Raw genomic sequence first — 12,482 nt, 5'->3', positions numbered from 1 at the left:
CTATTAGAATATTACTTGAGTATCTGATATTTTCTGTACTTAAGTATCAAAAGTATTTTTTCTGATATAAAATGTACTAAAAAGTATTGGAAGTACAAGTACATGCTGTTAATAAAAAAGCAAAGGGTCAGAATTTTTAGAATTATGAAGTGTATTCTTTGCTGTGGCCACCATGACCAAGGACAAGGAGTTGGGTTGAAAATCATTGGGTTGACTTTGATCCATCCAGGAGCAATAATGTTCAACATAATATATTGTACAGAAGTATAATTTTGCATCTACTATGAACTTATCATAATTCTCCAAAAAGCAATATGACACTATGAAGGAGTTGTAACAGTGCATTTATAAGTATGCTCATTCTGCCCTGTACTGGTCCGTGGGTCCCTTGGTACCGGGTCGCACAGAAAATAATAATAATCAAGGCCGGAAAGATGTTTTATTTTGAAAAATGACCGGATGCATCCGCCTGTGCGGAACCTCAGACGGAACATCTTGACACATGTCAGGAGGTTACGTATATACGTTACCCCAAAAATGAAACTTAAGTCTGTTTCAACTTTGCCGGTGTTCTGGAGGCAAAGTATCTTGAGATTGCCAAAAAAAGCATGAAAACCTGCATCCATTTGAACATCCTGTCTTTGTGCAGCGGGTTATAAGTTAAGGAGTAGACTGGACAATAAGGTCTAAGTTAAGCAGTAGACTGGACAATAAGGTCTAAGTTAAGGAGTAAACTGGACATAACAAACACACATCGGTTGTCATTGTCTCCCGTCACCCCGAGATGGGACCCGGTCTGTGAAAATATTGTCTTCACGTAACCGTTCGTGGCGCAAAATAGGTTTGGGACCACTAGACTATAGGATGTAGAGGGCAAATGCATAATATTGTGACTCGCCAAACCTACTTCGTGGAGTCTGTGTTCCACCACAGTCCCCGATGTTGGTCTCATGATTCATTTTTCTAAAGATAGATTTGATTTTGTAGCGAGTAACGAAGGTTTCAGGGGAAATGTATCGGAGTGAACGTATCAGTTTTCTTTGCAAAATGTAGTGAAGTAAAAGTCAACAGAAATATTAAAGCTGCGAGCAGCTGTGACTGGGCCCTCGCTTCCAGCACGTCGGGGACGCCGGCGGGTCGCCGACTCTCCCGGCCTCGAACAACCGCCTGGCAGGCGAACGTTCTCGGACGGACGAGCCGGCGACCCTTTGGCTTATCCCGATGTGCTTGAAGCGAGGGCCCAGTCACAGCTGCTCACAGCTTTAATTTAGAGGAATATATATATATATATATATATATATATATACACACGCATATATATACACACACACATATGTATATATATATATATATAAATATATATATATATATACATATACATATATGTATACATATATATATATATACACACACATATACATATATATATATATATATCAGGGGTGTCAAAGCGTTTTTCACCGAGGGCCACAAACAGAAAAATATATGAAAGTCTGGGCTACTCAGGTGAGGTATATGGCCAAATGAATCAAATGAGGTCAATTATGTATGTATGTATGTATGTATGTATGTATGTATGTGTATGTATATATATATATATATATATATATATATATATATATATGCATATATATACACACATATATATACATATATATATATGTATATATATATATATATATATATATATATATATATATATACATATATATATATATACATATATATATATATACACACATATATATATATATACACACATATATATATACACACATATATATATATATATATATATATATATATATATATATATATATATATATATATATACATGTATATCAGGGGTGTCAAAGCGTTTTTCACCGAGGGCCACAAACAGAAAAACATATGAAAGTCTGGGCTACTCAGGTAAGGTATATGGCCAAATGAATCAAATGAGGTCAATTATGTATATATATATATAAATCACATCAGAGGAAATTTGGCCTTTTCCAAGCTCCAGTAGAAGTCGGTAGGGAGAGAAACTGAAGCTGGTTCTTCAGAGATTCATCACTGCATCTCCATCAGTTCTAGTTCAGACTCTCTTCACTTCTTCTGCATTATCAAGAAGGGAGTCGAGAACAGCTTGAATTCGTTCTCAATGGCAGAAAGATCTGGGAAGCGCAGACTGAGTTCTGTCATTTGATGTGATGACAGACACATATTTCCTCTTTTTCGCAGAAAGGTTGACCTCTGGAAAATGAAATATATGTATATATATATTTTGTACATGTAAATATATATATATATATATTTAAAAGATAAAAATATGTATTAAAAGTGATCAAAAGCTTGAGGTTTTATGGAACGGCGTGGAAGTGGTGTGACGACTATTGCATATGGTTCGTGATCATGCAGCAAGCTGTTGTAACTCCACTGTACTTATTACTGTACTAATTGAATATTTGTAGGGGGCGCTATCGAGCCGAAGTTCTAGTTTTGAGTCATTCAAGTCATATCAGGCAACTATATCTTTGCCTTTAAATGTGTGTGCCAAGTTTAGTTACGTTTCGAGCATGCTTAGTCCCTCAAAACTACCTTCGTTGTTGACCGCGAAGGATGGGGCACCACGGCAACAGCGTTACACAAAAAATCAAAAGCTTTAGGGGCTGACATCATGAAAGTCTTATGTTTGTCTAGAAGTAATTGGAAGTTGATCTGATTGACCGACTAAGAGAAGCAAGCCAAAGTATAGAAATATTTACTTAATGTTGCCATTAGGTGGCGCTATGACTCAAATTAAAAATTAGACTTCACATTTCTTCAGGCCTGGAGGCTGATCAAACATGTGAAACCTGGAAAGGATCTTATCATGTGGAGTCGAGTTACATCGGTTTATTCGGTCATGGCGAAGGATCGAACTTCTGCGATGGACCGACGCTACGCCGTTCAATGGATCCTTACAATCTTCAAGGTGATGCATTACCAATGTCTTAAGTCTCTTCCGACGTATTTTGAGAGGGATCTGAATAATCTGTGAGGAGCACGGTGTACAAGTAGAAAACATGTAACTTCCTGTTGCCTCTAGGTGGCGCTATGACTAGGATGAAAATTGATCATATGGATGTCTTCAGGGTCAAGAGGTCATGACATCTGAGAAATCTGGAGCAGGTTACATTATGTACGACCGAGTTAAAGCAACTTCCATTTTCATGGAAAATGGTGTCTCTTTGCCGCTGCTCTGCGCTCACATGGTTCGATATTTTGAAAATCCTTTGATAACTTTTCCCTGCAAAGGTCTCAACATCATATTGCCCGAATGTGAAATCAATCGTGTCTAATCTGTAGGAGGAGTTCGTCAGAATACAACGCCTGAAAACAAGGAAAAGGCCAACATTGAGCGGTTCACTGCAGCGCCCTCTAGTGTTTGAATATTCTGAAACAATTTGGGTACGTTAAGGGACACGATGTTGACATATGCTACAAAGTTTGTGAAGATAGGCCAAGTAATTAGGAAGTTATGTGTATTGACATATTGAGCCACGCCCCTAAGAGGTTAATTGGTTAATAACTTCTGAACGCAATGAGATATCAACAAAGTGGGAGATATCATTTGATCACATTGAGCCAATGATGATCCACAGAAAATTTCGTAAGAAACGGACCCAGTGTTTAGGAGGAATGGGCAAAAAAGTGTTTTTTTTACAAAATTCAAAATGGCGGAAAATCTAATTAGGCGCATTTTAATTTCACGGATGAGTTTTTTGGAGAGCAGTCCCACCCGGACATGTGTGTAAAATTTCAAGTCAATCGGCCATAGTTGGCAAAAAGCGTAGCCTTTCTGGCTAAAGGGGGCGCTATAGAGACATTTTCTCAGACTTTTGGTCGACACCCAAATTATATTGGCAAAAAGCGTAGCCTTTCTGCCTAAAGGGGGCGCTATAGAGACATTTTCTCAGACTTTTGGTCGACACCCAAATTATATTAAAATTTCGCCGAGTCTGATGGGTGTGCAAAGTTTGAAGAATGTAGGTTTATCCCAAGCACCTCTTTTCCCTGCGCATAGGTCGGGAATAATAATACTTAGCATTTCAATAGGTCCTCGATCTGACTACGTCAGTACTCGGGCCCTAATAATAATACTTAGCATTTCAATAGGTCCTCGATCTGACTACGTCAGTACTCGGGCCCTAATAAATAGTAAAGTACAGACATCCAAAAAAACAACTTAAGTACAGTAACAAAGTATTTCTACTTCGTCGCTATACACCACTGTATACATCCAATATCTTCCGCTGCCCTCCGCCGGTGGCTCCCCTTATGACAGTAGCCCCATCGTACGCTTGGGCAATAAGTTTGTCTGTTTGTCCATTTGCTAGTATGTCGCGCTGTAGCAATGGTGTCAGCGGTTGTGTTATGGATGGTGATGTACTCGAAAAAACGCTCTTGTATGTTACCGCTAGCATCGATGTAGCGTAGCAAGAGGACCAGCTGGCAGTAAGTGGAAATGTCCTTCTTCTCATCCGCTTGAATGGCAATAAAATCAGGGTTCTTTACTTCCTCCAGAATGTAATCCATTACAACCGACAGCATACAGTCCAGCAGCTCGTTTTGTACCGTCGATGTGCCTTTAAAAACGCTGGCTGTCTCCAGGTGCTCCTCCAGCACTCCGTCGAGGGACGCAACAAAATCCACCAGTCCCTTGAACACGCCAGGGTTGTCCGAGGAGTCAGTCTCGTCATGCCCACGCAAGGCCAGCTCAAAAGCCCCACAAAACTTTACACAATCAATTATTTTGGATAAAACGTGCCGGTTTTGATCCTCGTTGTGTTTCTTCACCGCACGCCTGTGACCGTCGTCGAGCTGCGTAACTATGTTAACTTTGCCTAATATGGCTAGCTTGACGGAGTTGTCTATGTGTGTCCTAGTGTTCTCGTGTTTTCTCATTTTTTCCGACAAGTGTTTCATGTTTCTTACTCCCGTAGCTGTCCATGCTGAATCTGACCCCATCGACTTCAAAAGCATGCATGGAAAGCAAAATACAGCGTTAGCATGACTGCATCCAGCTAGCCAAGCCTTCTTCGTGTACCAGTCTGTACAGAAGCTCCATATATGCTGCTTGCCTTTCACGACGGTCTGTTTTTTTATGCTGAGTTCAGGAGGCTGGTCTGGGCCCAGTTGTTTCACCAGGAGTTTATCCGCCAAAGTCCTTCTCTCAAACGGGTCTTGGAGGAGAGATTTTATCGAGTTTGGGTTGAGTCTTCTTGGAAGAGTAGCGTTCGTGCTTGGATGTTGCATTGTCATGTCGTTAAAATGGCGCCTCGAGAGACCAGAAGACAAGCGACGAGAACACGCGAGACACGAGCCCGACAAGCACAGAGACACGGAAACATGCAGTCTGGGGCAAGATGAGAATAGCCCCTCCGGAAGTCTTTTTTAGGGTGCTGATTGGATAAATTGTATGTCACTCATTATTATCTTTAAATAGTGATTGGCTAAACTGCGTATTAGACCCGTCTTCCTTGGGCAAAATCGATCTAGCCCCAGCACATGCTGTACACGCAGTACAGACGTGCACGGGGCAGCTGAGAGGTGCACTAGCAGAGAGGACAAGCAGGAAAAGCATATATTTTGAGCAGATATCCTATTTTACAAATATTACTGGGTATATCCCATAGCTCAAAAACACAAATATTGACAATTTGTATAATTTTTACAATTAATAATTTTATAACTATTAGTATTTCATTATTTTTTGGGTGGCTCAAGGTGGGTGGGGCCAGGCCCTGTGGCCCTCTATTGGCCGGCCGCCACTGTTCAGCTCTATAACATCTCATTTCACTGATATGCAGACGATACACAGTATATCTGTCCATTAAACCCTCTGAATACAACAAGCTAGTGAAAATGTAAATCGTTATATTCTTCATTTCATTACTCTTATGTCTATGAGAGTTTAGGTTATGCGAGGTCAGTTTAACAAATATTGTCTGTGAGAAGTGTCTGTGAGAAACGTCCAAGTTTCCTCAAGGTTCCACGCTTTGCACTACAACACCCAAACCTGTTTATGTGTAAATGTTAGATGTTCATGACGGAAAACCGTGTATTAAAGAGCCGAACTTCCGGCTGTTGGGGGTGTTTCGGACAGTCAACCTGCGTGTTGACTGGACGACTCTCTGCTATTGCGATTGCTACTTTGCTTATGATCAGAGGAAATACATTACGAGAACGAGAGAAGTTGTCGAACTGAAATCTTCCGGAGGCTACACCAGGCATCCAATAAAAATGACACACTAACACTAGCCAAACTACAGAGCTGCATCGATGATGTGAGAGACTGGCCGTCAGCCACTGTTTGGTCCATTACCTCAAATATTAAGGGCAGTGCTATTATTTTGTCATATTGTGTTTTCTTCTTTCAGCCAACTTGCCTCCATGTTTAGATGCTATATCATAGGCTTCTGTCATCCTCTTTCTCCATTCATCCACATTTACCGGATATGAGCCTGGCATGTCATTTTCCAAAAAGAATGTTCACTGGAAGCCATTGTCTCCTGCCAATCTACAAGAAGAATGGAGAGTAGCCCGTTGCACTCAATTTGCAATTGTAGGCATACAAGACTTGGAGAGAAGCGTTCTGGTAAATCTTTCAGTCCTTCCGTTCCCTTGTTGGTGATAAGGAGTGGTGTGCGATCCCTTGATACCACAGAGTTCAGCTGCTGCTGCCATACCTTGATCGCTCTGCCCACGTCATGATGAATTTCCCCAGGAAACATTTCATAGCAAAATTGTTGAATATTTGGTCAGCCACAGTTTTTGCCAATTTGTTAAAGTTGCGTAGGTTTGGGGAAAGCTTGTATAATGGTCTATAACCACTAGAATATATTCATACCAAGACAAGCCATCTGCTTTGCCTGGCCTCTAGACCACAGACTTCCTACCTTTGAGCCAGAATGGTCTCTATTCCTTTATACAACAGTACAGATTGTAAAGCCCTCCGAGGCAAACTTGTATTTGTGATGTTGGGCTATATAAATTAAACTGAATTGAACATAGTCAATATTCCACCTCTGTTCTATACTTTTTTTTGTCACTTGATATAACTAAATGAATACAAATTTAACATTAAACAAATACAAGAATGAGGTTCATCAGACAATAAGTAAAACAAAAACACTTCTGTACTTTTGAAACAATTTGACATTGTACATATTCAGTATAAAGTTTGCAGAATTACATGTTTATATTTTGACAGTTCTGCACTGAACCATTTATTTTTTGCAGTTCGTCGCTGCGCGCTGCATTTGATCCCTTTCGTGGTCACTCTCATTACAGTGATGAAACAAGTGTCCCAAACAACCGTAAAATGCGGGTTATAAAGGCACACCCTTTTATAAGCCACATCTACTCAAGTTAAAGAAAGTCGTATTTAATCATAAACAAGCCACGGCATTTTATAAGCCGCTGTATCTGCCTGCCTCCCCACTGCCCGAGTCAGCCGTCGAGCGGGGCCGGTCCCGCTACCTGTCGTGTTTTTAAAGACACAAAATCAAACTGCTCTTAACCCACTCCTTTATTCCGCGGGCCGCCATGCTCTGACCTCCCGATGCAGCCCTCCGTCACAGGTTGTGCGTCCCACCTGAATCCCCCCGGGTCCTAAGTTTTGTTATGAACATCAATGTACCAACATACATTTATCACAAATGCCACACTAGCTGCTGCAGCTAGCGCTGACAATGCTTCTATATGTGCGGAATTTTCAGTGTAGCCACAAATTCTTGTGGGAGCGACAGCACACTAGCTCGCCGTGGAGGTGGTGTGAGAGGCAGGGGTCCCTCGCTGTCAGACTTCTTTTCCTACGCACCTCCTCGAGTTAGCATCATCGGTGGGTGCTGGCGGAGAGCCAAGCGAGGTGGCTGGGTGAGAGGACCCTATTTTACAGTGAGAGCAGGAAATATTTCACGTGAATTTTGTACTGTATATCTCTGCAACTAAAGTTAGAATCGGACCGAGTCAAAATTGAAAACATAGCTGCTTATAACCCGCATTTTACGGTAATGCGAAGTATGTATACGTTTTTAATCTCATTTTGTCCGGTGACATTTTAACGTTTATTTGACTGCAGACACTGGCCTCCTAAATTCACACACACCTTTTAGTGACTAGTAAACAACACTCAGCTTTTGTACCAGGAGGATACGCAACGATGGTGGCAAAACCACAACTATAAATCTTTTAGAAAGCAGAGTATTCAGCTGGTTAAAAGTCTGGACCCAGATGAAACTCAAGCCTTCACACGGTTATTTTTGTATTGCATGAATAACTGGAACAACAGCACACAATAAGTACTTAATACAAATAGTTTATTATATTTTGGGGGAAGGGCATTTTAGTCACATCCACAGTAAACTGAACAGTTGGGATGACATAGTCGAGGGTTGACATGTCATTTGTCCTGCGGCGCTCCCTTAGATGTCAAGTCGACCTCCTCTTCTAGAGAGACAGAGCTTTGCAGAATCTCCATCTGTAATTAGTGTCAGTTTAATTGCCATGAGACAAAGGTTTAATTAAAAACATGAATTCAAGATTTGTTAAATCTTTCCATATTTTACCTTCGAGATCTGTGCCACTATATTAATCTTGATTCTGCTTAGAAGTCTGATTCGTCACCTCGAAAAATCACCTCGTCTGGTGTATATTGTGAACCAAGAAGGAGTCCCTGCTCATCTAGAATAGACATACGTTCAAATATTTCTTTGGACTTATTGGCCCAAAAAAAAAGCAAGATGAAAATCATGAGATTTTGACTTACCAACTTTGTTGTTTATTCCACGCCTCCTCTGGCTGTCAGACAGTGAAAGTCCGCTGGTTCTGGCTGGCAAGACAATTATCGGACCCACTCTTGCCTCCTGTTCCCACACTAAAAATGTAAAGTCCAAAACCATGTGTGAAGCCTGACATTGCAATTTCCCATTATACAAGTTTCTATAAAGAACCCAACCTGTATCGGTTTCCAGTCCACTCCTCCAAAACGGTTCAGGTCCATCTGGTTTCTTAAACCCACGAGGACCAAACTTGCCAGGGCTACTGGGCTTATCGTGACTTTGACAATAGCTACATAAATAGTCATTACCATCAGCTGACCTCCATCTGAAAAGCAATTAAAATAGTCACAGCTCATTTACTGTGCATTTTACAATGAGACATTTCGCGCTGGATCTCACTTGCCTTCCATTTACGACACTGCATGCCTTATTTGGTGCCTCTTCATCATTTGTTGGTACAGCAGTCAGGTGACATGTGATGTAGAGCTGTGAGAAGATAAAAGTAAGTGTGGGAAAACAATCTACATGTGTAATAATGACTTAAGCCAGTTAAAGTAGAGCCTCACTTCTCCCATGTCCTCATTATGAAAGTTAAAGGCATCAATGGTCAAGTGGAGCTTGTCATCCTGTGTTCTGGATAAGTAGTGAGCCCTAGAATCTGGAAGTTCAGAGTCCACCAAGCACCTGTGGAGAGGGAAGAATGAGTCAGTTATGCCAGTAGTGGTTGATCTTCCCTTCAATGCAAACAGGTTTGATCATTTCTAGTCCTCATACCCAACTGACTAACATGACATCCTTTGAGGCAATTGATCAGACGTCACACATCGTAACTTATCTGGAGCCATAAAGGGCTGAACACAATGCAGCAATATTCCAAGTGCTTACCCATTCTCAACAAAAACATATCTTGGCTCAGAGTATACGTCTGGGTAAAGTGTAGCCACACAGCTGCTCACAAACACTCGGAGCCCCATGTGATGTCCAACTCTGACTGAGGCTTCGATGCTGATGGGCTCGCCGAGGTAAAACACATTAGAGCTTCTTCTTCTCCAGTCATCTGCATGGAAATTATGTATATATAAAAAGTGACATCATACAAGTCAAAAGATGAGAAATAAACAAAACCTACCAGTCATAATTCTTAAGTCAAACTCCAAAGTTGCCTCTGCAGCTTGTTTAGACATGAAGGGAATCCAGGTGGGCATGAGTGAAGAACTGGACAAACTGTACTTCCTAAGAAACAGAAAAGGAATTTTTATAGTGAGACATTGTCTAGAGCGCTTTAAAGAGATCAACTTTAAAAGACAAACCTCTCATATTGACACTCAATTGGAATTACAGCCTCATCCATTCGAACCACCCCATCTGGAGAGGCCACAGGTGAGTATATGAGCAGGTTTGTGTAGACCAGAGTGTCTTCAGTCATCTGTAGAGAGTAGGTGAGTTTACAAACTAGTTATAGTGTGTAATAAATTAAAATATATTCATCATTACCCTTCGTTTGGTGCCGCAGTCCACGAGTCCAACAAAGATTCTGTACTCATCTCCTGAAGATGTTGTAGCTCTACAGTAGTCATTGTCCTCCACTCCAAGGCGCAATTCATCGCTATCAACAGGAGCTCCAACTTCAAACAGGTCAGCTTTGATAATAATCTCCAATGAGTCTGGATGACAGGTCACTCTGACAGTATTCACCTGCTCTTGTTCCTCGGCTGGAGCCTTTGCTTGCCGATTGTGTTGGGAGCTCCCTGTGATCGGAGAACTCTCAATAGTAGCATATTGAGCGTAATCTTGGGGAGGATACGCTAAATACGACCTGAAACACAGTCCAACCAAGAGGTGAACCGAAAAACACAAGGTCTTCATAGCACAGGAGAAAAAAAACAGCAAACTGGTTCAGACTGCAAACTGTCCTCCTGTCTGACCCACTAGGCAGCACAATGATTAGAGGAGTGAAGCGATTCCTACTTTATATTCAGACAATCAGCCGCATCAAAGCAGGACTGCACACCTGAGTCTAATCATCCACTAATCAGCCTGTAATTGGTTTCACACCCTTAAGATTTAAGACCAAAGTCTGATAAAGTTGAGGGGGATTCAACCGTATTTGAATCTGTTAAAACATCCCACACCTAATATGTGTTTCTTTAGAAATTCAAATATATGCTACAGTAAATCAAAACTGTGAAAAATCTATACAAGAATGCAGTTCAAACAAAAAGACAAAAAAAATGTAATTTCCTCTCCATAATTTACATGAAAGAATATCTAAACTAAAGGAGGTCACTTTTTAAAAGATTTAAATCTGAACACAATATACAGCAATCATTTGCATTTCAGTTTTGTACAAGTTCCAGATGTCTAATCAGTTACTCCAGGGGCTCCTTCATTATCATAAACTATGTTTTTCTCCCTGTTCTGGGGTGTTTGCCTTAGATTTGAAGTTTTACACAATTTTGTCCATTTATTATTTATTTAAGTTTTGTTGGATTGAAGGATTGGGTTGGCACATTTATTTTATACTTTTAACTCCCTGATTTGAACGTCTTCCAGGCTCTTTCCTCACAAGAGACTTAATTTCAAATAATCTATTTACTCGTTCTTGTCAAAACAGTTTTAATAACAAAATGAAATGTTTGATGAATAAATCTGTGTAATATAATCTCTGCTTGCATTCCTCTGATTTCATTTGTTTTCCATGTCCCATCTTGAATCCTTAATGCTCTTGTGTAAATTTAATTTATCGGGCTGAACACCCGCGTGCCCTCCTCTTTGTTTATCTTTTTTTATATCTCCATGCTTCCATTGGAAACTACATGTTTAAAGTCACATTGCTATGAATTGTGGGTAATTCTCTTGGGCAAAGTCTGCATTGAATGCTGACTTACATAATGGGTTCATAAAGGGCTCAAAATGTCTGCCAGAGAACCATCAAACACTCAATGATTTTATAGTGGGACATGAAAGAAATGTCCAAGATTTTTTGCGTGATCGTGCAAAGAGAAATCCAAAATTCAATGCGTTATAATAAAAAGATTTAATAAAAGATGATGATAATCAGCAAATACAATACTCGATCGAGGGCCTCCTAGTAACTGTAATTCGCAGACCACAATGCAGTTAACTTCCACATACATCCACAGAGAAGCCTCATATCAAGATTTAAGCCGGGTTAAATACTCTTCAGCCGCGGAGCCTATGCCTATGCCCTCTTATTCGTTGGTCTTCACAGCATGCGAACACCTTTCTCCATTCTACCGCATGCAGTTGGCTCTACATTTCACAGGGGCGGAGTCTTCCTCTTCAGCTGCTGCTAAAAAACAAGGTCCAGTCACAAAACAATCCGCGCACCTGAAGTTCTTCCACTTCCGGTTTCTTAATGTCTCACTCCGCCTCCTGATCAATCGAATGAAGAAAGTACTCCTTAAAGCGACAGTTGCATAATTCCTAACCCATGCAGTAACAATCTTACGTTTACCTCCATTTTGAAATCCATTCACTCCTGAATCATTATACAGTTATACAAAACATACATTGACCTTCTTATGCATACCATTACACATCCTTCATAATATTCTTCATAATATCCCTTATTAATTATCATATCCCTCTTATGCATTGTAATGTACACATTAAACATTTCTTTATTATACGTGTGCAAGTCAAATTTAGTCT

The 12,482-nt window shown here is 40.5% G+C and overlaps 1 protein-coding gene across 1 annotated transcript; it reads right to left on the bottom strand.

Moving 5' to 3' along the window:
* Positions 1–7,824: 7,824 nt before the first annotated feature.
* Positions 7,825–10,673, bottom strand: LOC306749543 (zona pellucida sperm-binding protein 3-like; the record flags this gene model as incomplete). Its single annotated transcript, XM_079232860.1, has 8 exons — positions 7,825–7,913; positions 8,984–9,132; positions 9,211–9,293; positions 9,374–9,491; positions 9,693–9,864; positions 9,937–10,040; positions 10,118–10,233; positions 10,302–10,673. 8 exons carry the CDS (start codon positions 10,671–10,673, stop codon positions 7,825–7,827), a joined length of 1,203 nt encoding a protein of 400 aa, XP_079088986.1.
* Between the last annotated feature and the right edge of the window lie 1,809 nt (positions 10,674–12,482).

The sequence above is a fragment of the Taurulus bubalis genome, assembly GCF_910589615.1.
Source record: "Taurulus bubalis genome assembly, chromosome: 17".
Classification (NCBI taxonomy): domain Eukaryota; kingdom Metazoa; phylum Chordata; class Actinopteri; order Perciformes; family Cottidae; genus Taurulus; species Taurulus bubalis.
The sequence above is the reverse complement of the archived record's forward strand: the minus strand, read 5'-3'. Positions and strand labels throughout refer to the sequence as shown.